Here is a 27,948-nt window from a genome sequence, read left to right on the forward strand (position 1 = left end):
CACTTGAACAAAGGGAGGCAAATAGGCCTGCCTACTATGATGCACTGAAGTGTAAAATAAGCAACAGGTAAAAAATATTTAACAAAAACCTTCAGGGTTATCTTAAAATATCTTTAGAAACTGTGCAGAGACAGTAGGATGGACTCAAACTACGAGTCCGCAAAATGGCTGTCAATCACTATGGCAAGCCGTTTTAACATTAAATCAATGCATAGAGTTTCTAACCTATCTATAGATGCTTATCAGAAGAAGGTGATGCATCTTAATTCATCGAAAGATTTTAATATGTAAAATTTCATCTTTAGAACAAATTACAAATCAACGCCTGTGGTGTTCATAAAGAAGCATCTATGGGCGGTACAATAAATGAGACTTGTTCTCTCTTCTGGCTGCCGTTTTCCCACTGAATTTTGTTCCTTAAAACTCATGAAAACACCATCTTGGAGTTTTTGTTTTGTTACTTAAGCAAATTTAAATGCAAAAAAAAAATTTATCTTTTCTAACCCTACTGAAAAAAAACAGCTTAAACCAGCCTAGGCTGGTTGGCTGGTTTTAGCTGGTCGACCAGGCTGGTTTTAGAGGGGGTTTGGCCATTTCCAGGCTGGTTTCCAGCCATTTCCAGCCTGGTATTAGCTGGTCAGGCTTGGAGATGACCAGCTAAAACCAGCTTGACCAGCCTAGCCATGCTGGGAGCCCAGCCAAAACCAGCTATGTCCAGCTTAAACCAGGCTGGTCAAGTAAATCAATTCAGTTCAGTTCGAGTTTATTTGTAGTTTATTTATAGCACTTTTCACAATAATTATTGTTTCGAAGCATCTTTAAAAAAAGGGATCAGCAAGTGTGTGATCGGTGTCGGGATTTGTGCAAAGCATGATGACATAGTCTGGGGCTGTGTCCAAAATTGCCCTCAAATTTGAGAGAGCAGCCATTTTAGTGGTATTTGAACCCATAGTAGACATTAGGAAGTGGATTTAATCAATCCCAAATGCACACATTGCACAGCAAAAACTAGTCTACAACCCATGTTCACTTAAAAAAAAATGCCACAATGCAGTCTTGAGAGTTCAAGCGGTGAATGAATTTCCGCGTCTGAACACAAGATGGCATCCAAACACAATCATATTTCTCAGAATCCTCCGGTGCAAGTTTCAAAATAAATATTTATTAATTAATGTAATGCTTGTATACATGTTGTTTCATTCCGAATAGACAGCTCGATACATTTTTAATAACCATCACAGGGTCTGGTTATGAAGTTGAAAATCTAATAAAGGGATTTATCAACCAGCAGAACACAAAATGATGTGCTCGAATTCACTCACTCGTTTCATTCACTACCTGAAGTAGACAGAATTAGCAGACTAATTTAGGGAATAGTGAATGAGAGGAAAGGGGCAATTTCAGATGGAAGACTGGTAACTGATTACCGTAACAGTTTTATCACCTGAATGATCAGGGCCGGAGTGGGACTCCTTTTCAGCCCTGGAGTTTCAAGCCTCAGACCGGCCCACCTAAGTTCACGACTGACTATATTAAAATAAGGTCATTTCCAAATCAGTTTCTAATGACACTATCACGTCTTTTTTTGAGAAAACAGCTGCTTTAGAACTTCAAATGTTCAACAACCCTAACAGTATTATATGTCTTAACAATAAAAATGAAAACAATAAGTTACTCTAACGAGGATCGAACCCGGGTCCGCGGCGTCTTAATCTAACGTGCTAACCGTGCTAAAATAAGGAATAAAAAGGCTGTGGTCAAGTAAATAAATAAATTTAAAAAGTGTGACTGCTGAGAGATTCTGCAGCTAGGGACACCGGCCCTCGCGGCCAAAAAACGGACCGGCCCACCGGGAATTCTCCCGGTCCTCCCGATTAGCCAATCCGGGCCTGTGAATGATGATGTTGTTGTTTTTGTCTAGATTGAATATGAAATGTTTTTTTGTGAGTTGTATTTTGTAATTTATTCTGAGCTTGAAGAATACCCGGACGTTGGACGAGATGCTCTTCTGCACACCTCGGTTGTAACGAGTATTTAATTGAGTTATGTTGCCTTTCTATCAGCTGGAACCAGTCTGCATTCTCCTCTGACCTCTAATATCAACAAGGTATTTGCTCCCACAGAACTGCGGCTCACTGGAAATTTTCTTTTTTTTCTGACCATTTGTAAAACCTAGGGATAGTTGTGCATGAAAATCACATTAGATCAGCAGTTTCTGAAATATTCAGACCAGCCCGCCTGGCACAAACAACCATGCCACATTCATTCAAAGTCACTTAAATTACATTACTTTGCCATTCTGATGCTCGGGTTGAACTGCAGCAGATCGTCTTGACCATGCCTAAATGCATTGAGTTGCTGTCATGTGAATGGCTGATTAGAATTTTTTATTAACGAGCAGCGGATAGGTGTACCTAATAAAGTGGCCAGCGAGTGTATTTTCTATTGTGTTTTCAACACAGGAAAAAAAACAAGTCAAAATGGTTTAAAACATTTACATATAATAAAATTTTTTTGTAAAACTATCCCTTTAACATCTGACTTGAAGAGCAAGAGCTAAAAAAAACACTTCCAGATGTAAACAAACATTTAATATACACGTCTTTTATTGCTACTATCTATTTAAAAACTTACAAAATAGTAAAAAGGCACGTGTAGCCACCGAATTACACTACTAATGTAATCACTGGCATGAAATTGGACTCTTTCAGGTTTTAGATTAAGTGTGCAAGCGGCTTGCCATACTGACACTCCCGAGTCCCAATACTTTTGGTCAGGTAACACACCTGTGTCACGGTATCTTTAAAATGGCATTTGACGCTCATTGACGTTACTTTAATACGCATTTAGCGATTCGTTTTGACATGTATATGCACAAGTAGCTATAAGACGATGTTTACAATCAAGATGTAATTTGGACAGATTTGACCATGTATGGATCTCGCAAAATTGTACTGATCTTAATTTTTTTCACGGTCACCATCCTTCTCGCGTTATTTTATTCTGATTTTATTTGGAGTAAACCAGCACAAATAGTGAGGTGAGTCGACACTATAACACATTAAATTACCCTTAAAATGAGCTTTGTTGAACGATGTAACAATGTGAAACTCTTCCTTAATTACAACGAATTCATAGTTTCACTTTGATGCGTTAATTTTGATGCTACCGTATTGAGAATGTGTTTACTCCGGGATAAACACATTCTCGATTATTAAGGTGTTTCTCAATTAATTCCTTTGTTAATTGTTAAGTATGATGACCATATCATCCACTTTTGGGCAAGTTGCTGTAAGTATAGGTTGGCTAAGTAGTTATTACATAATTAAAATTGTATGTAAATTACTTTTCTGATAACTTGTAAAGTCCATCAGTTTATAGGCAGAGAATAAGCTCTATCTGCTTTTAGCTTTATACGTTTTTAAAATAAACAAACATATCATATTTTTGTTAACAAATATAATTACTCTACCCCAAAAAAGAAGAAAAGTCCAACTAAGCATGACAAAGCAATGATGGTAATTTTCCAACGATTGCATTTATTTACAAAATTATTTAGGTAGGTAGGTACTTTATTTATACCCGAAGGTAGATTTGGTTTGCAGTCAAGAGACATTATTTCATAACAGTGCCACACAAAGGAACTCGCATAGTAACAACAACAACTGAACATTAAGACATAAAACATAAACACTTATAAAGAATCAATAAATAATCACTTCAAGTGCCCCTCCCTCCCCCTCCCCCAAAATAAATTTTTAAAACAATCTAAAGTCACCGAAACACCTCTGTTTTATATGTCGTATAACTGCTTGTATGAAACCATTTTTGTATCGTTTCGTTCTACAGCTTTATACTAGAAACCTGCGACCAGAAGGAAGCAGCTGAAACTCTGAGTGTAGACGATTAGCAGTGTCACTTATAAGATTGAATTTTCTCTTTAGCTGCCTGGTGTACACAGACTCTAGATTGGCTAGTGACACCCCGGTCAGCTTACTGGACCACTTAACTATTTGATTTGATTTACAGCTATATTAAGAAACTGTAATTACATTATCAAAAATAAACATGTCCTTTACTTCAGTAGATAATTTACACTAGCTTTATTTCTCATTACACCCTTTCAACATTAATATTCACTACATTCTCTGAATTTAATGCATCCCAGACACCAATGTTTTAACATTTTACAAAAATAAAAAATCACTGTGTAACTATGTGAGGAAAAATATAATGATTTTTTTTAAAAGCACACTAGGAGAGCGTATACTTGGCATTTCATCACCTTGGAATTTTAAGGTTCTCTCTGCGTTCTGAATGATTTTGAGATATTGAGCTTCAACGTTTTTGCATTCCCTAGCAAACAGTATTTTATGTAACATTCATTCATTCATTCATTCATTCATTTTCTTGTCGGCTTAGTCTCTTTATTAATTATGGGGTTACCACAGCGGAATGAACCGCCAACTTAACCAGCACATTTTTTACGCAACGGATACCCTTCCAGCTGCAACCCATCTCTGGGAACCTGTGTGTAACATTTGTTTTTTTAAATAAAAAGTCTTAAAAAGTAAAGAATTTACAACAAAGCATCCCATAATGTAAATAAGTTGCCATTTAATAAGAATATGTCAATAACTCAATTTTGACAAAAATGTCAGATAGAACCTTACAAGCCTTCTCATATAGTCTGAGGGCTTGAAGCTGGAAAATGACCCATGACTGAACAATGAAAGTGGATTGTGATGAGTCAGGTTAATATATAAAAAAGAACGTAAGTAGATATGCATGATCAAAGACTTCTGCCTTGTCACAAGGTGATTAAACAATTCAGAAGGTAAAGCACCAGAAAAACATTATTTTACTTGAGTTGTACCAATTTAGAGCTGGAAGGGCATACGCTGTGTAAAACATGAGCCAGAATAGTTGGTGGTTCATTCCGCTGTGGCGATCTCTGATAAATTGTCGCCACTGACTTGCATGGTTTGGGACTTGTGGAGCTGAATATCAATGGATTTGCTCCTTAGTGTTTGGACTTGAAATTAAATTAAACGACACTGAACTAAACTGAACTTCAACTCTGAAAACTAGACCGATATAGTTTCATCTTACTAGAACAGCTATGTTAAGCTGCTTTGACACAATTTACATTGTAAAAGTGCTATAGGAATAAAGATGAATTGAATTAAATTGAATAAAATCAGGGACTAAGCTGAAGGAAAAATGTATGAACAGTTGTGCCATCCACAATCATCCTGCTACTCAAAGTAGGCCAAGTTTCGATCTTCGGCGAGTCAAGAGGTGGTAAATATATGAGATTTATTGGATTTATTGCGTCTTAGTTGTGTCTGTTATAGCAATTTTTTTTTTCTTAAATTGAGGTTAACTGGCAAATTCCTTAATGGACCTTATTACAAATGTTATGTTATGTTATGTACTTAAAAAGTTACTTTTGCTGCTTGTTCAAACTACTTATTTAATAAAAGTTGAACCAACACAATTTGTGAAGTTTATTTATAAACTAATTTCGAGAGGATCACGTGCTTATGATTGCTAGCGGCTGGATCCGAATTATTCAATTTTCAATGCACCAATCAGACGACTCCTAAACTACTACAAATACCCTGGGTTACATTCCACCGCTATCTTCGTTTTGAAGAGTCCCCCCCTTCCACCCCTACTCCTCCTCCTTCCTAGTGACACGGTGGCCCAGTGGTTAGCACTGTTGTCTCACAGCAAGAACATCTCTGGTTCCAGGCTTTACCAAACCAGCAGACGTTTCTGTGCGGAGTTTGCACTTTCTCCCGGTGCTCACGTGGGTTTCCCTCGGGTTTCCCGGTTTCCTCCCACCGTTCAAAAACATGCAACTTAAGTTAATTGACTAATCCAAATTAGCACCATAGACATGCTTCTAGTATGTAGTTATCTCTCAAGAGCAATCACTTACTGTTCATTTATTGCTACAGCAGGGGAGTTCTCGAGATCTACCTGAGCTCAAACTCCCCTCCCACCTTGCAATGTGAGGGAGCCCAGGGCTCAAAGTTCTTATGAGCCCAGGGCTCTTTCCCGGGACAGCATGCCAAACAAGCTTATAATTAATCATCAGCTAAGTGTGAACTCTTGAATTAAGGTTTTTTGGGACAGCCTAATTGTTTTATGTTCAACCAACTTAAATTTGGAAAAACAATTAAGTTAACGTAATTTAATTGTGTTGGGAAAAAAAGAAGGAATTATGTGGAACCCAGCGATTTTTTTTTTTTAAATTTTTTATTTATTTTTAAATTTTTAAATTTTTTTTTTTTGCAGTGTGGATACTTCACCCAAAATTAAAAATCGAGTCATTTAAGTAGAGCAGCTAGCAATGTGTAATGACATTCATTTTGTTTTAAGCAGTTTGACCAATGAAATCTAATGACAATTCGCAATTTTTTGATTTTGTGGTTAATGTTGTACGATCTTATTGGTATAGTGTAAACAAAATGCTGGGTTCCACACAATCGTTTTGTGTTGGGGCAACATGAAGGAATTAAGGAAAACTTATTATTTTTATTATTTAATTTAATTTAATTAGTTTAATTAATTTCACTAACAATATTGTGTTATTAATAATAGTAATATTAAAATGTTCATGTGATTTACAGCTGAAGTCATAATTATTAGCCCCCTTGAATTTTTAGTCCCCCTGTTTATTTTTCCCCCAATTTCTGTTTAACGGAGAGAAGATTTTGTCAACACAATTCTAAACATAATAGTTTTAATAACTCGTCTCTAATAACTGATTTATTTTATCTTTGTCATGATGACAGTACATAATATTTGACTAGATATTTTTCAAGACACTTCTATACAGCTTAAAGGCTTAACTAGGTTAATTAGGTTAACTAGGCAGGTTAGGGTAAATAGACAAGATATCGTATAACAATGGTTTGTTCTGTAGACAGTTGAAAAAATTAGCTTAAAGGGGATAATAATTTTGACCTTAAAACAGTTCGTAAAAAATTAAAAACTGTTTTTTTACTTCCCAAAATAAAACAAATAAGACTTTCTCTGGAAGAAAAAATATTATCAGACATACTGTGAAAATTTCCTTGCTCTGTTCAACATCATTTGGGAAATATTTAAAAAAGAAAAAAAAATCAAAAGGTTAATAATTCTGACTTCAACTGTATGTATAATACAGCTTGTAAAGTAAGATTTTCTTTTAGTAGATATATTATATGAGAGACTTGGTTTGTTTTCCAAATAAGTAGATCTAATAGGATTTGAATTGCAAACATTAAATAAACGTTTAATTGTATCTTTTATTTAAGTTATTAAGTTTTTAAGTTGCGATACTCCTAAAATTATTCTGCATAAATCCACAGATGTTTTACAAAATTCTCAGCAGAAATAGCAACAAATGTCTGCGGATTCTATCTGGCCCTACTCTTGACCATGCTTTTGCATATGTTTAAAAGTCTTAACAGCATTCATTGCGATTAGTTTTAATACTGTCAAAGAAAGCCACAGCTGCTGTGTTTACATTTTAATTTTTGACGCTTAAACGGCACACCTAACATCCTTCCCACCTTAAAAGTAATATAATACCATGGTGTGGGAAGATATTTGACACTATTCCCCACTGCTCCAGTTTCATTGGAACACAAACAACACGCCCATGTAAATTGTACTCAAATTTGTGTTTTCAGGACATTAAGTTACAGCAATTCTTCAAGAACACCCAACTTCCCCAGACCAAAGTAAGTAGATTCATTTCACAGTAATGTTTAACTCAGACGCGGTCACTTCCTTGTATTATTTACAGTTTGGCCTCACAGCAAGAAGCCAGTTCAAACCCCAGCTGGGTCAAGTGGCAATTCTGTGTGGAGTTTGCAATTTCTCTCTGTGTTAGCATGGGTTTCCCTCCAGATGCTCCACAGTCCAAGCACATGCGCTATAGGCGAATTGAATAAACTAAATTGGCCGTACTGTATGTGTGAATGAGTGTGTATGGGTGTTTCCCTGTACTGGGTTGTGGCTGGAAGGACATCCGCTGCACGAAACATGCCGGAATAGTTGGTGGTTCATACCGCTGTGGTAAACCCTAATGAATAAAGGGACTAAGCTGAAGGAAAATGAATGAATATAATGGTGGCTCAGTGGTTAGCACTGTGCCTCACAGCAGCAAGGTCGCTGGTTATATACAGTCTATCAATTTATTAAACAATTTTAAAACTGCTACTTTTGCTCAATTATAATTCTGTGAGTTTTTTGTCACCCCTGCTCAGTATAGGGCCTTTCCGCAATGACAATCCAACAGCTTGTTCCTGTCAAAAGACAGATCCGGCAAACAAATATGTGTCAAAAGACGAGTTGGAGGAGATGCAGAAACGCCGTGCGGAAGAGTTCAGACAACACCAGATCAGGTTTATTACCTTTCACACTGATTTCAGCCAAATCACACACACACACACACACACACACACACACACACACACACACACACACACACACACACACACACACACACACACACACACACACACACACACACACACCCTAATTTTAATAGAGCTTTTGACAGAAACATTGGTGTCTTTTTCAGGACGGGCAGAGAAAATGACGTGCTTATTCTGGCTCCTGCAAACACTCCACTCCAGTATCCAATTAAAGGCTTCAGAGTCACTCCTATGAATAAAACACGCATTCCTGGTGAGTCATTATTGACCGTCTGAAAAGCTTTCGAAATGTCCCTTATGCTTGTAAAAATATTTGTAAGAGCTTAAAAGTTGTGGAAAAAGTATTAGTTTAAAATGGCTTTTATCTTAAGTTGTCATTTATTTTCGTGACGCAATGCAGAATATTAGCATCATTAATCTAGTCTGCCGTATCATCATTTGCAAATCATTCTTATAGGCTCAAGGAACGTTTATTATCATTTTTTTAAAGTTGTATTTGTGGAAACATTATAGGGTAGGCATGAAAGGCATTAAAAAATAACATTTATTCAACAATAAAAGATCTGATGAATGGTGTTTTTTTAAACTATCACAAAATACAAACTTTTATTTTGCACAATTATTTTTGTACAAAATAGAAGTTTTAATTGCCATTATACATGTGCATTTACTATGTGTTTATATATATATATATATATATATATATATATATATATATATATATATATATATATATATATATATATATATATATATACACGCCATGTCATAAAGCGCGAATCATCTCAAACTGGTTTCTTGAACATAACAATGAGTTCACTGTACTCAAATGGCCTCCACAGTCACCAGATCTCGATCCAATACAGCACCTTTGGGATGTGGTGGAATAGGAGATTCACATCATGGATGTGCAGCAGACAAATCTGCAGCAACTACATGATGCAATCATGTCAATATGGACTGTTGAATCTATACCATGAAGGATTAAGGCAGTTCTGAGGGTAAAGTGGGTCCAACTTGGCACTAGTAAGGTGTACCTAAAGAAGTGGCCAGTGAGTTTGTGTGTATGTATGTATGTGTGTATGTATATATATATATATATATATATATATATATATATATATATATATATATATATATATATATATATATATATATATATATGCATACATGTATGTATTAACTTTTAAAACATTTACAAATGTATTTATATCTATTTTTAAATTTTATAGTTACTGCTATGTAACTATGTAATCATTAAACAGCACTAATAAATCTATTTGAATATATTTTATATACAGTATAAGATCAAAATGACAACTGTTCTTTTAATTTCTTGTCTCACAATATTACTGCTGACCAAAGACACTGTTAAAGTCTGTTGACAGTGTTTATTTTGATGTCACAGAAAAGCCTGACATTTAACTCAATAATGCATTTTTTTATTGATATTAATGAAAGCTATGTGTCATCATTATAGGTCTAGCGCTGCAAACAGAAGCAAGACCCGTTTACAAGGTTTGTCCAGCTGAATATAGTTCTCTCTCTAAAGGTGGCGGGTTTGTTCAATCACCAAATTTATCACTGGCTCCTGAGTTTCCTTCTTTTATCTGTTGCTTTGTGAACTTTTGATCGTTGCAAACATGTAATTTTCACACTGAATTGGTACATTTTCAAAACTTTTAGTACTTTTAGGTCTTTTTTTCAAATAATTTACAGTAGCTCAGTTTTAACTGTGTTATAGGGTGCAGGCAGAAGTATGCAAAAGGACTTCTAATTTTGCAGGGACCTGGGTCAAGCGCTTCCGGTGAACTGTATGTAGTTACAAAATCAGCTCTTTTAAGGTCTTTTTTCTTTAAAAATCAACAGTCTCAACTGTCTGATTGAAATATGATATAAAGTGGGTCTCAGACCAGACAAGATGCAACTCATTAAACAAAAATTTCCCCGCCAGGCCTTTAAAATATGAACGTTCATTTTACTCCAGTATTTTCAATGGAGTTTCTGCGCTTACCTGCTGATCCTGACATGCGCGCGCATGTAAACGGCTTTTCATATCGTTTTACGCTTTAACAACAAAACAAATGCTGATTGTATTTTAATAACAACATTGATGCTCTAAAAGGAACCATATACAGTTGAAAAAAGTCACATTAACCGGTTACCAGAAGTTTACTGGCATAGAAAGAAACACTAGTCGTGCATATACCCTATTACCATAAGCCTAATCACATGATATCCTTGTCACTACAAAATGAGTGTTTTAAATGTTTGATTCACATTAACGTCCTTTACTGATTGCTATCAAATCAACTACGCATCTCTTGTTATTCAGTTTAGTTGCTACAGTATGTTTTTTTTTGCAGTGTGTGTGTGTGTGTGTGTGTGTGTGTGTGTGTGTGTGTGTGTGTGTGTGTAAATGACTCGATCTGTCTTTTGATCAAATTTGCATGCTTTATAAAGCTGTAAAGTGCTATAACTGCTATAAAATGCTGTAAAGGCTTTTGTCAGTTTGTCTGAATATAAGTTCAATTCAATTCAATTCAGCTTTATTTGTATAGCGCTTTTACAATGTAGATTGTGTCAAAGCAGCTTCACATAAATGGTCATAGTAACTGGAACTGTGTGGTTCAGTAACTGGAACAGTGTAGTTCAGTTTTTAGTGTTTAAGTTCAGTTCAGTTTAGCTCTGTTCAGTGTGATTTAATCATTACTGAGAGTTCAAACACTGAAGAGCCAATTCATCGATGCATAGCTCTACCAATCCTGAACCATGCGAGGCAGTGGCGACAGCGGAGAGGGAAAAAAAACTTCACCTGATGGGAGTGAAGAAAAAAAACCTTGAGAGAACCAGACTCAGTTGGGCACGACCATTTTAATTTCTCCGCTGGCCAAAAGTCTAGTGCAGAACTTCATTCGTCGTGGTTTAGGCTGGAAGATGGCCTCAGCGAAGACTCGTCTGTCCCTGGAGCGTCGCTGGAATCAGACTCATGTTCTCCACTCCCCACGACCATCAGCGCAGCAGCAGCTCAGGATATGGCCTGGTCCCGGATATGGAATCCTTGGGATCATCACGTCGCTGGTCTTGGATCCAATCAGTGACTCCGCATAATCTGAGGACCTCGGGATGAGTATCCCCAGGTGAAAATAGAGAATAAAGAAAATAATTAGCGTAGCTGCTGTTCATAGTGTATATAAGCAAGATGTAGGAGCCAGTGTGGAACCCGCTAGGTGATGCATTGAGTGTGTGCTTTACTAAACAGATAGGTCTTTAATCTAGTTTTGAACTGGGAGAGTGTGTCTGAGCCTCGGACGTTATCAGGAAGGCTATTCCAGAGTGTAGGAGCCATGAAAGAGAAGGCTCGACCTCCTTTACTTGATTTTGCTATTCTAGGTACTACCAGAAGCCCTGAATTTTGAGATCTAAGTTAAATATAAGTGTAATATTTGCTGTGTTTACAGTAATATTCATTAACAGGCCCGTGCAGAGACTGTCCAAAGGGCATGTGCAGGTTAAAGTGGTTAAAGTGAGGGGGGGGTTGTAGTCGTTGTTGTCGCGCGTTCTCATCAGCGGTGTTGATGCGCGAGTACTGTAAAGCGGGGGGGGTGGGGGGGGGGGCATGTGCACTGCACAGGTTGAGCCCTATGTGTGCACGTGCCTGTTCATTAATCATTAAGGGCGATTAGAAAGCTGTTCTTTGTATCATTTGCTACTGTTTGAACTGTTTGTTATGCTGTGTTCACACCAGACGCGGTACGTGTGAATAAATCACGCTATTCGTGCGTAAATAGCCGCGTGAACATTTGAGTTTACTTGCTTCATTCGCACGTCAACCCCGCTTCATTCGTGCATCAGATCCGCTTAAATCGCGTGTCAAATTCACTTCAAATTCACGCGGATTCGCGTGATGGGCAGGGCTTCTGTCTGCCCGGTGACTCTAGCTTCATAGCTAAATGGCTAACATGGATTTTATTAAGAAAATAACAGTGTTAATGTGCATTATGGAGACTGAAAAACAGCGTTGATACGTTTAGGGTCCTGTCTGAGTCCACTGCATCCTTTCAGAGGTGCATCCAGCTCTGTGAGCTCATAAACTCTCCTCTAGAAAACTGAACCTGGATGACGGAGGCTTTCAGAGGTGCCTCTGACTGAGCCAAGCCCACTTTGATGACTTGTTGTCGGTGTCGCCTGGAGGATTTCCCCCGGGACACCATCAACAGGTTCTACGTCACAATCACGCCCCCACAAGAGCAAGCTTCGGATTGGTTAACGTGGCGCGGATGTCCGCTGAAGTTCAGATTTTCGAACTTGAGAGATTTGCGCGAAACGCTCGTTAAGTGCGTCAAACGCACAAATGCTCAATTCGCCTCGCGCGTATCGCGCTATTCGCAACGCGCCATTCACGCAATTCGCGTCATTCGCTCCACGCCATTCACGCGTATTTGCGCGTTTGCATTGACTTAACATGTAAAACACTCGCGCTTGACGCGCGTTCCGCATCTGGTGTGAACGCAGCATTACAAGCACTAGGTTAAAACACTTAGTGGTACGGTACAGTTCGGTTTGGTACGCTTTTTATGGCCGTTTCCACTAACAAATGGTACCTAACAGCGAATCGTACCGTACCACTTTTTGGGTACCTTTTTCAAAGGGTACCTAGCACAACAATAGGGTACAAAAAAGCAGAGCAAGACGCGCAGCTGAGCGCTTTGGTTTACAGAGATACGGCACAGCATACACAAGCAGGAGAATGAAAACAAAGGAAGCGGCATTTTTAAATACAAAGTCGAGACATTACACCGTAATATTCTATGAATATATTAACGAGCCATGGTTGACCCAAGCTCAAACTAACCTTGTCGTTGTCTTGATGTACAGCCACAAAGCCAAGAAGAACAAAATCTTCTGTGTCCTGTTGTTGTTTTATGAGGCCGTCTAAAAGTGCGAGCGGTTTCACTTTCTCCAGGCAGCTCGCGATCGCTCATGTGCTCGTCTATATTTAAAAAAACGAGCTTCTTAAGCTGATGATAATAACATGCGCATGATTATTGAAGCGCTTCTGACATCCGATCCTTTCAGAAACGGACAAACGTGAGATTGAAGCTCGAAAAAACAAAGGAAAAGCCAAAAAACAAAAGAGCAAATGATTCCTTCAGCAACCTAAAAGATGAACAAAATGCCATGTTTATCATTGCCTTCTGGACTTCTCCATACCATAACTCTCTCCCAGATGTGGGAAAGACAGTGAAGGTAGACTCATCAGAGAACAATACAATTCAAGATTTTCGCTGCTGGTACCATTGATGCAGATGTTCGGCATTGACATGAGTGACCAAAGGTTTAGCTATAGCAGCCCAGCCATGTATATTGACCCTGTGGAGCTCCTGACAAACAGTTTTGGTGGAAACAGGAGAATTAAGGTGCACATTGAATTCTGCAGTGAGAGTTGGGCAGCTGTGGTTTTGTTTTTTGGATACAATCCTGGTCAGCACACGGACATTCCTTTCAGACAGCTTCCACTTGCATCCACAGTTACTCCTATTGGATGTGGTTCATCCATCTTGGTGGTATGCTGACATTACTTTGGACACAGTGGCTCTTAATACATTAGAAAGACTTGCTGTCTTGGTCGCAGATGCGCCAGCGAGACGCGCACCAACAATTTGTCCTCTTTTGAATATGTCACCCAAAATGTTGTGTGCATTACAATATTTTAAGAAGAGATTATGAAGTGTGTATGAATGATATTTCAAGAAGAAAATCTGATATATGAGAATTTGATACTCATACTGGTGGAATGTGCAATCAATGAAGATTGACTACAAGGCTGGTCAAATTTAGACATGACACCTCCAACGCTAAATTGGCCAGTGTTTAAGTTTCATTCTCCAATCCCTGTATATTGTTTTATTAAAATTATCAATCAAATTCAAAGAGAGTTTTTCTTAACCACCCATAATGCGAGGCGATTTCCTCTTATTTAGTAAATTCCAAATCAAGTGTATATAATGAGTGTATGTGATCTGAAATGTCTCCAGGTGTCTCTAAGGGTCCAGAAGGGGCGTCTCTCAGTGCTGGATGTCCAGTTCGGAGAACAGGTGGACGGACAAAATGAGAAAGAACTAAGCATCTCGTCTAGCAGCCTAAAACAGCTGAACGAGCTCCTTAGCAGACTGACCTACACCAGCACCGTCTACCACATCAAAACACAAGACCTCGGTATGGAACATTTCACATATAGAGGCATTTTTACCAATAAACCTGTTTGATGGAACACACAATTGGGATGTTTTAAAGAATGTGAAGTGTATATTTGACTAAATAATTTGGACTTTAAAACGACTAGAAATTCAAAGTAAAAAAGGCTTCACATGGTCACACCAAACAAACAAAAACTGACTGAAATGAGAATGTACATCATAGGTGTCAAAGTCAATTCCTGGAGGGCCGCAGCTCTGCACAGTTTTGCTCCAACCCTGATCAAACAAAACTGATCCAACTAATCAAGGTGTTCAATACTCTTTTGAACACCTTGACTATTTGGATCAGCTGTGTTTGATTAAGGTTGGAACAAAACTGTGCAGAGCTGCGGCCCTCCAGAAATTGACTTTGACACCTATGATGTACGTTTTGCATCTGCATGAAGAGGATCCACCTTATCCCTCCATACTTACAGGGGGCAGTATAGTATAGTCGTTCCACAAAGCAACTAGTGCTGCACACATACAGAACGTAAACAAAACAGTGTTTTTAGTATGTCTTGCTGACCACAGAGGGATTCACTCATGTAAATATGATAATCAAATATTTAAGAAATGCAACAAAATGTCAGCCGGCTTATTTGTGTTCGTCTGTTTAGTTTCGTCACTTCGGTTTTCGCACTTGTTTAGTTGCTGAACAGCCAATCAGAACTCTCTCTTTCATGGTAGGCGATGCCAATTCTACTACTATGTGTTTTGTCCTATTTTTAAGTCATTCATACTGGACGAATTTTGCAAAGGGGCGAAAAATATCTGATTTATGATGATTATTTTATCTTTATTTTTGCAAAAATGCATTTTATATATGTTTATGTCCACAGCGTATTTCTCTTTTGAAAACCATGAGGTCATATTCCCAATTGAGATCAGACGTTTGTCAGTTCCTGTTTTGTTTGACCCAGGGAAAGGTGAGCTTTAACTTATTGTTGTTTTAATAGGATTTTATTGTTTGTTGTTTTAATAGGATTTTATATACTTCAGTGGGATTTATTGTTTTTAATTAATGTGCTTTTTATCCATTTTATCAGAGTTAGTTTTTTTATATATATTTACATTTTGCTTGATGTTTTAGGTTTAGTACTTTTAGAACTTTTTGATTTAATCTGTCAGATTCCTAGCTGCCTTTCTAGTTATTGTTTCCTTTTTATTTAATATGCACACTCGATTTTATTCAGTCCAAATTATTTATATATTTTTAAATACTTTGTTTAATTTCTGTGAATGAAAAAATCAAGAAAGCCTTATATTTTGATTTATTCATTAAATATACAGTTGAAATCTGAATTATTAGCCCCCTGTTTATTTTTTTCCCCAATTTCTGTTTTACAGTGAGAAGATTTTCTAAGCATATTTCTAATCATGATAGTTTTATTAGCTCATCTCTAATAACTGATTTATTTTATCTTTGCCATGATGATAGTACATAACATTTTACCAGAAAATTTTCAAGACACTTCTATACAGCTTAAAGTGACATTTAAAGGCTTAACTAGGTTAGTTAGGTTAACTAGGCAGGTTAGGGTAATTAGGCAAGTTATTGTTTAACGAGGGTTTGTTCTGTAGACTATCGAAAAATATATGGCTTAAAGTGGCTAATAATATTGACCTTAAAATGGTGTTTAAAAAATTGAAAACTGCTTTTATTCTAGCCGAAATAAAACCATTTACACTTTCTCCAGAAGAAAAAAGATTATCAGAAATGCTGTGAAAATTTCCTTGCTCTGTTAAACATCATTTGGAAAACATTTAAAAAAGGAAAAAAAATTCAAAGGGGGGCTAATAATTCTGACTTCAACTGTATGTAAAATCTAAATGTGTGTGTGTGTGTGTGTGTATATTTCTGAAAGTATATGATTTGGTTTTTCATATACTGTTTTAGTTGTGTTTATGTTTCGTATTGGGTAGCCTCTAGCTAGAGTGCATATCCATCGAATGAAACAGCCAAACACAGTTTAATACATTGACATTCGCTACAATGTAAATTGGATAGATCTTTTGAAGTGGTTATGTGGTTGTCCCACCCCTACACACACACACACACACACATGTATCATCAGATATGTGCCCCACTCACACATCAGAGCAGGCTGACACAGTGTTGCCAACTATTTCCAATGAAAAGTAGCTAAAGTCTGCCTGAAAAGTAGCTAAATGTTGCCAGATTATTATTTATTACTGAGTTATTTACTCTACTGAGTGAAGCCTGCAGCCACTGCTCTTTTGAGTCACTTTTTAAAAATTGCTAAAAGTGGCCAAATGTATGTTAAAAATTTCTAAATTTGTTGCTAGGTGCTTTTTGAAAAAAAAAAAAAAAATTGCTTGGGTAGTACAAAAAGTTGCTAAGTTGGCAACACTGTGCTGACAGAGATCTCAATTATATATATTTAATATATACAAAAATAAACAAACCCAATATTGGATTATTTTTTTAATGACACTTTTTTACCCAACAATTGGGTTTGTCCATAATTTGTATATTAATCTATTTTATTTCATTTTTTTTTTCAAATAATGAAAATTATTTATATTTTTTAAACACTTTTAGATAACTGTAAATGAAAAAAGTCAAGAAAGCCTTTTATAATAGGTTGATAATTGGGACCAAAATGATGTGGGAAAGCCCTAACGCCAGAATAAAAGCTCAGAATTGCTAAATAAAAGTAAAAAATGATTGTAAGCGCAGAGATTCTTCTGTTTTTTTCACAGCAAAACACAAGTATTGGATCAAATAATTTTATACGTTTTGAGAAACGTAATTTTAGGCAGCAGATATATAGTAAATGACCCTGTATAATTCTACAGGGACTGGATTTTAGTCTTTGTATTACGAACATAATCGTCATTTTGATCCCATAATAATGTCTCCTTCTCTCCTTAGATGTGAACTCACAGGTGACCGTGCTAATTAAAGCGTTTTTGAGATATAAAGAGCTGAATGTCCTCATACAGAGCATCCGCTCGCACTATCCCAAAATCAAGATCATTGTTGCTGATGACAGTCTGGAACCAGAGAAGGTGAAGGGTGAAAATATCGAGCATTATATAATGCCACCGGCGCAGGTACTGTTAACATGAGGCTTTTAAAATCTGATGTTGCCTTAGAACAGGTTTTCATCGGTTAAACGTGTTTTTCAGGGCTGGTTTGCAGGCAGAAATCTGGCACTGTCGCAGGTCACCACAAAATACTTCCTGTGGGTGGACGATGACTTTGTGTTTCTAGAAAACACAAACATCGAGAGCTTTGTGAAGATTATGGAAGCCAATCCTGAACTAGACGTGGTATTTATGTCAACTTGATCATTTTGATGAACTAATATAAATGTTGTTTTGTGCAATATGGCTGAAGTTTTTTTATATGTATTATTTTTGTATTATTTTTATTATTGTATTATTTCTCTAATATCATTGCATAATTTTAACTGATTATATCTGAATATACAAAAAAAGTTCTGCTTATTTTAAGTCTTTTGTATTTTGATTTATGTATTTAAATATATCATCATACCCCTTCAAAAAAATCATCATAGCCCTTTGAAATAATCACTTTATTCGCTATACACCCTGAAATCAAATCAAATTTCATATAACATTTCCAACCCTTGAAAAGTTTAGTAGCCTTTCTTCTAACCTTTGCCTTTCTACAACTTTATCCCGAACGCCTTCAAAAAGCAGTGTGTAATGTTAGTAAAAGTATATATTTTCATGGGGTATGATGATTTTCTATAGGCAGTGTATATCGGTGTGTGTTAATGAAAGTATATGATTTATGTACGTGGTTTTTCATTTACGGTTTTAGTTACGTGTTGATTCTTTTGATTTTTTTTTGGGTAGTCACAAGCTAGAACGCAAATCCATAGAATGAAACCAACACTTGTAGATTATATACAGTTGAAGTCAGAATTATTAGCCGTCCTTTTGATTTTTTTTTTACCTTTTTGAATATTTCCTAAACGATGTTTAACAGAGCAAGGAAATTTTCACAGTATGTCTGATAATGTTTTTTCTGCTGGAGAAAGTCTTATTTGTTTTATTTCAGCTAGAAGAAAAGCAGCGTTTAATTTTTTAAACACCATTTTAGGGACAATATTATTAGCCCCTTTAAGCAATTTTTTTTTTTTGATAGTCTACAGAACAAACCATCGTTATATAATAACTTGCCTAATTACCCTAACCTGCCTAGTTAACCTAATTAACCTAATTAAGCCTTTAAATGTCACTTTAAGCTGTTTAGAAGTGTCTTGAAAAATATCTAGTCAAATATTATTTACTGTCATCATGGCAAAGATAAAATAAATCAGTTAATAGAGATGAGTTATTACAACTATTATGTTTAGAAATGTGTTGAAAAAATCTCTCTGTTAAACAGAAATTGGGGAAAAAATTAAACATGGGCGAATAATTCAGGGGGGCTAATAATTGTGACTTCAACTGTAGGTTTTTTGCAATTGTTATGTGTTTGTCCAACACAATCTCATGGCAATTCGTAACTTTTTCATTTAGTGGCTAATTCGTATGATCTAATTCGTACATTTTAGTATGATTTGCTCATTCTCAAACGATGATTGGGTTTAGGGGTGGGGTTAGGTGCCACGCCTCCTTTTTAAAATCGTACAATTTCGTACGACTGAACACGTACGAATTCGTACGAATAAGCCACTAAACTGGCAAAACATAAAATAAGTTTTTTTCTCGTAAGATCAGGCTGGATTGTCCCACCCCTACACACCCACATTATCGGTTATGTGCTCTACTTACACACACCAGAGCAGGCCGACAGAAAACTCAATTAATATATAACACTGCATTTTATTGTCAGTAATGGTAATAGCGTTGTAACGGGGGAAACAGTAATTTATTTGATTACTCGTTACTGAAAAAAGTAATTCCGTTAGTAGCATTGTTCATTATTATTGCTGTTACTCATATAATTGATCTTAAGTATCATGAGGCAAGCATGTGATGAATCAATGGTCGAGAACGGTACTGTTAAATTTATTTTAACCTGAACCATTGCACCTCTAATCTACACCAGGGTTGCACGATACTGGAATTCGGTACCAATTGATACTGAAATATTAAAAGCGTCAATTTCCCATTAACATTTGAGCGCTGTTAAGTGTTCTTAAACTGCGCTGATTTGCCATTGTGTTTACATGCTCAACAGAAATGACTGTGATTGGCCATAAAGGTCATCAGTTCACCAAACTCACCGCTGTTTCCTGAGTGTAACCTCAGATACAGGGACACTGGAGCGTTTTAAAGTCACGATTCATCAGCGGATCGCTCGTATGTCAGCTTATAGACAAATCAGCTGATCGACGTGTTTTTAAAATGCTCCAGTGTCCGTGTATCTGTGGTTACACTCGGTAAACAGCGGTGACTTCGGTGAACTGATGATCTTTACAGCCAGACTTGGGCTGCGCCCGAAACTGCATACTTCCATACTATATAGTACGCTAAAATCAGTATGTGAGCCAAGTAGTATGTCCGAATTCATAGAATTCGAAAAACAGTATGCGAGAAGTACCCGGATGACTTACTACTTCCAGCAAGTTTCTGGAGTGTGCATCCCATGCATGCTGCCCTATCACATGATGCCCCGTGAGCGAATTAATGAATGGGAGTAAAGCGACGCAAATTACGCAGGTAGGTCACGTCAAAATTGCGGATGTAGTACGTCTGAATTCCATTCATACTTTTCACATTAGTACGGTATAGAACGTTCTTTTCTAACGGCTGAGTAGTACATTTAAATTCAAATGCAGTACCTACTGAGTAGTAGGCGGTTTCGGATGCAGTCATTTCTGTTGAGCACATGAACACAATGGCAAATTAGCAGTGTTTAAGAACATTCACAGCAGCGCTCAAATGTTAGTGGGAAATGGTCGTTTTTAAAATCTTACTACCGATTGGTACCATATGTTAGTATAGTGACAACACTATATTGTACACAAATAACACGACACATGAGAAGTCATGAACCTTTCTCAGCACATGAACACATTCAAACACACACCAAGCCAGTTCATAATGCAAAATACAACTTTTGAAATGTACGTATGTGAATTGAACAACGGAAGTCGTATTAAATGGTTCAATATTATATCGAGCAGCCTATGGCTTTCAATATCAGGTGCATGAGAAAAACACAGATAATAAACTAATATATTTCCTATAATAATACTTGATTGGTTTTATGGTTGACAGCAGCACTAATTAAAAGGATTTTCCACACAAAAATACAATTTCATATTAATTTACTCACCTTAAGGTGATTTTGTTGAGCATGGAAGAATGTTTTTAGCTGAAACTGTTGTCCTTGTTGATTCATTAAATGCAACAACAACCAACACTTTAAAGGTCCAGTGGAATTAAAATGATGTTTTTTAGATTTTAGTAACTGTATGTTAGTCTTCTAGGATATTTATAACCTAGTGTTCTCCAAAACAATGACAAAATTTGTGTTTAGAAGATATGAAACAGATATAAAGATGTAGAGCTCTATTTTGATGGTACATGCGCAGAGCGCAAAACGCAGGGCGCAAACGCTTTCAGGGCGTGTCAGAATGCATTTTTGCTAATTTACGGACGGGAAATGCGCTTTGCGCCAAGGCATCTACTGCGTGAGAATGAGAGATAATAGAACTACTTTCACATTCGCTCGTGGATAGGGAAACATTTACGCACAGACATCAATTAGCCTATAAATAATTAATTTCGTTTGTTAAGCGCAAAGATTTGTTTCAAAACTATTTCTAAATTCAGTTCTAATTTCTAGCAAACGAATAAATGAACAATAATGATCAAGTGTGGTCAAAATACTGAGTTATTTCCCAGTACACCTGCTATGCCCCATATGGTCTAAAACCTGACAAGTGGGCAAATCTAAGCTTGTTTTTAATAAAACAAATATAAATATGGATATATTAAATAATACTGCTAATAATAATAACATTATACAAAAGCAAATTGTTATGAATGAACTGAAAAAGCCTCCCGAGATGAAGAAGACATAAAAGCAGTGATTTTTCATATTTATGTAGGCTAGAAAATAATATGTTTTGTAATATTTTAATCCTTTATATTTATATTCTATATCTATTCTTATTATATCCTATATATATCCTAAATATTTAAATGTTTTCATATGTAAAGATATTTGCCTATTGCTCTCTTGTGCGTATTAAGCAGTGTGTAAGCGAGGCGCAACTCTGCGCTGGAGTTTAGACCGGGTTAGTTTTGGTCTAATGAAAAATCTATTATAGTTTCTCAAAATAGCGACGCGCCAGCGGTCCGCCTCAGAACACCTTCCTTTTTAGACCAGAACGCCTATGGGCGCACATATGAGCGCTAATGCATTTGTTATTTAAACAGCATAGCGCAACGCCTCAAAACGACTCTTGCGCCAAGCTGAAACTACCAAAAGACTATTGCGCCGCGTCTTGTGCCACACTGCGCCGGGTGTATGATAGGGCCCGTAAAGCGAATAGTTTGTCACTTCCACCTAAATGCATCAACTTTTCATTTGATGTGCTTGACAGAGCTTGGCAGAGCTATGATTAAAACAACACGCTGTTGTCTGCTTTTTAAAAAATTATGTCAAACATTGAATCAAAAGTGCACATTTCAAAGCACTTTACGGGACCTTTAAGAGTCAAAATAAAAAAATACACACACAGAGGTCTTAAATTGCAAGAAAAAGTGCTAGTCAGTACTAGAAAATTAGCATTATTACCTTACCTCTCATTTTTATAATCAATAAAGTATTAGCTACTACAGTCTTTTTAAGCCACATTTCGATGATGATTGGTGTGTGTGTAGGGGTGGGACAACCACATAATGACTTTTTCAAAGTAACATGCCCAACACTGCAAAAGACTTCTCTAATCAACATTATAGCAAATGACAACAATGTTGAACTGTAGATATATTGAATTGAAGCCTTGACTGGATTTTTCGCTTCTTTGCAGATTTTGAATCGTTCATTAGCATTTGTTTTCCCTCAGGTTGGTGGTCAAGTAGAATCGAACCAGTTTTCCTTCAGGCTGGAGTATGAGGAGGGCAGCAGCGATGAAGGCGGTTGTATCACACGTGTAATGCAGACCAGGGCACCTCTGCCAGGGTTTGACGGCTGCTTTTTCGTAGACGGAGTAGTCAACTATTTCATGGGTCGAACGGAGGCTGTGCGGAAGGTCGGATTTGACCCATTCCTCAAAAGAGTGGCTCACACCGGTAAGTGTTGACAGATCACGACTTAAGCATTTACAAGAGGTCAAACAATGGCTTTCTACTTATCACAATCTGGGGGAAGTACAGTAGGGGAAATAAATATTGAGCACGTCACCATTTTGAAGACATATTGCTAAAGGTGCTGTTGACTTGATATTTTCACTAGACGTTTATAACAACTAAAGAAATCCATATATATGCAAAGAAAACAAAAGTAATTAGTTTACAAATGAAGCTATGTGTAATAAAATGAAATGATACATGGAAAAAGTATTGAACACATGAAGAAAGGAAGGTGTATTTAGGCAGTGAACGCCCAGACAGCAGCTGAAATCTCTCAGTAGTTCTTCAGTCCTCTGCCCTTCCTCAGTGTAATGGCTCGTTTCCACTGACTGGTACAGTACGGTACGGTTCGGGTCGGTACAGGTCACCTTTATCAGGCTTGCGTTTCCAATACCAAGGGCACCCTTTTGGTGGGCGTGGTGTATGACAAAGTTTCAGTCGACGTCATTTTCGCTCGAGAAAATGTCTACAATAAAGCTGCACAGGTCGCTCACATATCATATGAAAAGCACTTACAGAACAGGTCGCTCACAAAACAGATGCTTTACACACATAAATACTTGTGTATAAATGTTTATTACTAACTTTTCTATAAACAGGAGTTGATTACAACTGCAGATCAATGACGGTGTGAAATAGCCTACTGTATTGTCTGTAATTATATTAAATAAATAAATAAATGAACATATATGAACACATACAGACACTTACAGTCTCCGATATGTTACCAACTACAGAAGAACTACAAAAAGCAGACATTTTGTTGTTAATTAGGTTCAAAACAACACAAAGTATAGCCAACAGTCAGTGAAAACCTCTCATCTGTGTCTGTAATCTTCAGCAGCACATGAAGCCTCTGTTAGAGAGTCATTCGATCATTCCCAGTTCATATTAGTCCAAAAGGTGATAATAAAGATTAAAGCAGGCAGTTTGTTCACGTTTGCTGAAGAAATAACGTGCTCCTTGGCTTCGCCTTTTTTCCAGCGCTCCACTCCCGCGTTTGTCCTTTTCTTTCTGAAAGTGTCACTCGCGTTTGTCAGCTTCTCACAGGATCGGTTTCCAAAGCTTGTCAATAATCAAGTGCATGTTATTATTATCAGCTCAAGAAGTTTGTTATTTCAGATAGAGATGCGCGGCGAGAGCAAGGAAGAAAGCGAAACCACTCGGGCTTCAGACTGGCTCGTTAAAAACTACGCGGCACAGGGTGAATCTGCTCTTCTCCATGGCTTTGTGGCTGTTTATCATGACGACGACAGGGTTTGTTTGCGGGATCGACCATGGCTGCATATGTATTTATAATTCCGCTGTAATCTCTCGCTGTGTATTTCAAACATGGCGGGTTCTTTGTTTACATTCTGGCTTGTTGAGTCTACGAATGACGTATCTCTGTAAACCAATAGCGTTCAGCTGCGCGTGTAGCTCCACCTTTTGGGACCCTTTTTTGCAGTTTGGGACCCTTTCGAAAGGGTCCCGAAAAAGTGGTACGGTTCGGTTTGGTTCTGTACGCCTTTTGACAGTGGAAACGGCCATAAAAGCGTACCAAACCGAACCGTACCATACCGTACCACTCAGTGGAAATGGGCCATAAAAGAATATCAGCTGCTTCAGGCCAACATTACATTATCAGGAGGATGACGATGGAAATTTCAGCAAGACGTTGATCCAAAACACAGCCAAGGTAACTCTCAAATGCTTTCAGAGAAAGAAAATCAAGCTGTAGAATGGCCCAGCCAATCACCCGACTCTAATCCAATAGATGATAGAAATTAAAGATCAGATTTGATAGAGGAGGCCCACAGAACCATCAAGATTTTTCACACTCTGTTGAAAAACTCACACCTAAGCAATGCATGTGACTTAACTTTTTATATGACAGGTGTCTCTAAGCTGCCAGTACCAAAAAAGACTTTTATATAAAGTATTAAATACATTTCAGAAGTTAAGTGCTTTCTCCCTGTGTCATTTCATTGTTATTACAGATAAGCAATTTTATTTTCATGTATGTATTGTTTGGGTTTATACCAAAATCTGGTTCAATTCCATGTCAACATCTCCTTTAGAAAAATGATTCCCAGGAAAAAAACATGACATGTTCAAAACTTATGTCCCTCACTGTATGTGCACAGAACAAGCAATCACAATTTATTGATCAGCTTTATAACTACGTAACTGACCGGTTACTGGAGCCAATTCATACTTTTATAGTGAATGAATAATAGACTTCCCAGCTGACATAGCTATTTTTTTTCCCGACCATGTACAGAATTCTTCATTGACGCACTTGGAGATTTATTGGTCGTCACCTGCAAAGATCTCAAGATCGGACATCAAAAACACAGTAGCACGAACAAGTACTCCTCCTACAGGCATCCCTCAAAAAGTGACTCGAATGCAAAAATGACCCACCATTTCTTCAAGAATCATCTAAAATGCATCAAATACTAAGGCGGGGTTCTTCAAAGTTAACAAAATACCTTGTTTTTCTGGTATGCTTTTAAAGACTATTCGAAACGTTAACAGGTAAGCTGACTGCTTTGACTTCAATATGTTGAATGTTGAAATTTTGGTTGTATCTACTGAGTAATCTGATTACTAAAGCTGTTGAAGATCATGGGTAATGGGTGAGTAAAAATGTAAAGGGTTTTGTTTATTTCTCTTTAATTCAAATGTTATTTATATGGGTTCTTTGTTAAGTGGAGCAAAAACATTTAATTATGTGCACATGTAATTATGTGGTTGTTAAAGTAGAGAATGAGGTGAGGTTGAAATGAGGGCTGTTGAAATAAGTTTACAAACCTTCTGGGTTTAAAAAAACATTTGCTCTCATGCGATTTTCAGGTGCTGCATGCATATAATGCAGAAACTCGACTGGTTAAACCAGTTATTAAATGTATGACCTGTCGCCCACTTTGCTGCTTTTTTTTAACTGCTTTATATAAATCATTTATAAAGGTATAATCCACCAGCAGAAAAGTAAAAAAAAAACAAAACTGTTAAACGGAAATAACAATCAAAACAAAGAAAGAAAGGATAAAAGAAGAAACTGCATTTCGGTTTACATGCTTTATTTATAAGGATCGCCAGTCTTTCACAAACAGTCCTTTGCAACCAAGGCTCATTTTGAAAACGTACCCCTATATACATTTCTCGAGAGCACCAAATACAGCCGAGGATCTACTTTTTTTGGGGGGAGTTTTTGTTTTCACAAATCCACCAAAGGCCGCTGTGTATGCTTTTTAAGATCTCAAATTTCTCTCGCGAGTGCCATTTGCGCCTGCTTTTCTTGTGGAAATCCACCAGAAGTCGCTGTAGATTGTTTCACTGCCTGACGCACCCTCCTCCTTCCCTAAACCCAACCAATAATGTTTTCAAAAGCACCAATTGACCTGTCCACCCTATTCCCTAAACCCAACCAACAGTTTTCAAAAGATATCCAGAAAAAGCCCTCGCCTGATTTTTACCATGTTTTCAGCTTTTACCACATTCTCACCCTGTGATTTATTTGTTTATTTTATTGTTTGGACTCTGTTTTTCTCTGCTTTCTGGAAGCGTTCTTCACCAGACTTGAATCCCGTCATCGTGGTTAACTCCTTTCTGTGTCTCAAGTTCTGGACAAATGTAACGATGGGAAAGCTGTCCACATGGAGGTAAGCGGTCGGAAGGAAGGAACGCCGTCATACCGCCCTGTAGCATACGTTTTAAAGACGAAATGCAGCCATGCACACCTCTGGCTACATAATTTATAATCTCCAGAAATGTCTATAACGCCATGTTTTCAGAATGAGCCTTTGTTGGTTCTTTGTTTTGCTCTTCACTGGTTTTGCATTGTTGCCTCATTTATTTATTATTTTTTTGTTATGCCAATAAAGAGTTCGTGCTTTGTTGTCAGTTTTTTGAGAAAATAAAGATTTGTTTTTTTTGTAGTCAACGGCAAATGATTTAGCACCGGCAATGTGAATATATGTCACTTGTACAGTCAAACCGATCTGCTACTACTTTATTTTAAAATTTTAATTTGACCGTTTATTCTTTTCTTGTTCACAGTCACAGATATTTTAAGTGAGAGTTTTCGAACTTGTCAGAGTTTTTTTTTTTTTACGTCTGAGAGATTACTGCAAAGTCACTACACATCTTTTTAGCTGATGATTGATTATAAGCTCATAAGATCTTTGAGCCTGGGGCTCCCTCCTGTTTGCAGGGTGAGAGTGGAGTTTGAGCTCAGGTAGATCTCGAGAACTCCCCTGCTGTAGTAGCTAATGAACAGATAGCGATTGCTCTTAAGAGATAACTGTTTACTAGGTGCATGTCTATTGTGCTGATTTGGATCAGTCGATTAACTTAAGTTGCATGTTTTTGAACGGTGGGAGGAACCCGGGGAAACCCACGTGAGCACGGGGAGAATGTGCACAGAAACGTCGGCTGGCTTGGTAAAGAATAGAATGAGTGATGTTCTTGCTGTGAGGCAACAGTGCTAATCACAGGGCCATCGTGCCACCCATCTAAGGAGGAGGAGGGGGCAATCTTCAAAACAAAGAGGGCTGTTATATGGAACTTGGGGTATTTATATTGTCTTAGGAATCGTCTGATTGGTGAATCATAAATTGAATAGTGCGGGACCAGCTGCAAGCAATCATAAGCATGTGATCCTCTTGAATGTTTATAAATAAACTTCACTTCGCATTGGAAAAAAAAGCTATTTTGGTCCATTTTGTGACATATAGGAGAAAGGTATGCAGTGTTGCCAACTTAGCGACTTTATCGATAGATTTAGCGATTTTTCAGACCCCCCTAGCGACAAATTTTCAAAAAAGAGACTATCGACAAATCTTGTGACTTTTTTGTGTGTTACTGGAGATTTTTATAGACTGTCATTCGTCCGTACTGTACCGTCCCTACTCTTGTCAACAAGCTGCGGGTGATGCCTCCGGCCCCTCCCCATCTCAGAGCACTGACAGGCG

At 37.3% G+C, this 27,948-nt stretch overlaps 1 protein-coding gene across 4 annotated transcripts; it reads left to right on the forward strand.

Moving 5' to 3' along the window:
* The first annotated feature begins 2,755 nt into the window (after positions 1–2,755).
* On the forward strand, positions 2,756–26,882 carry zmp:0000001331. Of its 4 annotated transcripts, none has more exons than XR_012400198.1 (12): positions 2,756–3,040; positions 7,689–7,739; positions 8,268–8,405; positions 8,585–8,691; positions 9,919–9,956; positions 14,477–14,657; positions 15,520–15,606; positions 17,577–17,758; positions 17,834–17,977; positions 22,705–22,930; positions 25,254–25,510; positions 26,540–26,882. XR_012400198.1 is itself a non-coding variant. In XM_073942726.1 (11 exons), the coding sequence occupies exons 1-11, from the start codon at positions 2,931–2,933 to the stop codon at positions 25,433–25,435; spliced, it is 1,446 nt and encodes a 481-aa protein (XP_073798827.1). In that variant the 5' UTR covers positions 2,756–2,930; the 3' UTR covers positions 25,436–26,882. The 4 variants fall into 4 exon arrangements, 2 of the variants coding, with proteins under 2 accessions (XP_073798827.1, XP_073798828.1); XR_012400199.1 differs by having other exon boundaries at positions 8,273–8,405; XM_073942726.1 differs by having other exon boundaries at positions 25,254–26,882.
* The last annotated feature ends 1,066 nt before the right edge of the window (positions 26,883–27,948 follow it).

The sequence above is a fragment of the Danio rerio genome, chromosome 25 (assembly GCF_049306965.1).
Source record: "Danio rerio strain Tuebingen ecotype United States chromosome 25, GRCz12tu, whole genome shotgun sequence".
Taxonomy (NCBI): Eukaryota; Metazoa; Chordata; class Actinopteri; order Cypriniformes; family Danionidae; genus Danio; species Danio rerio.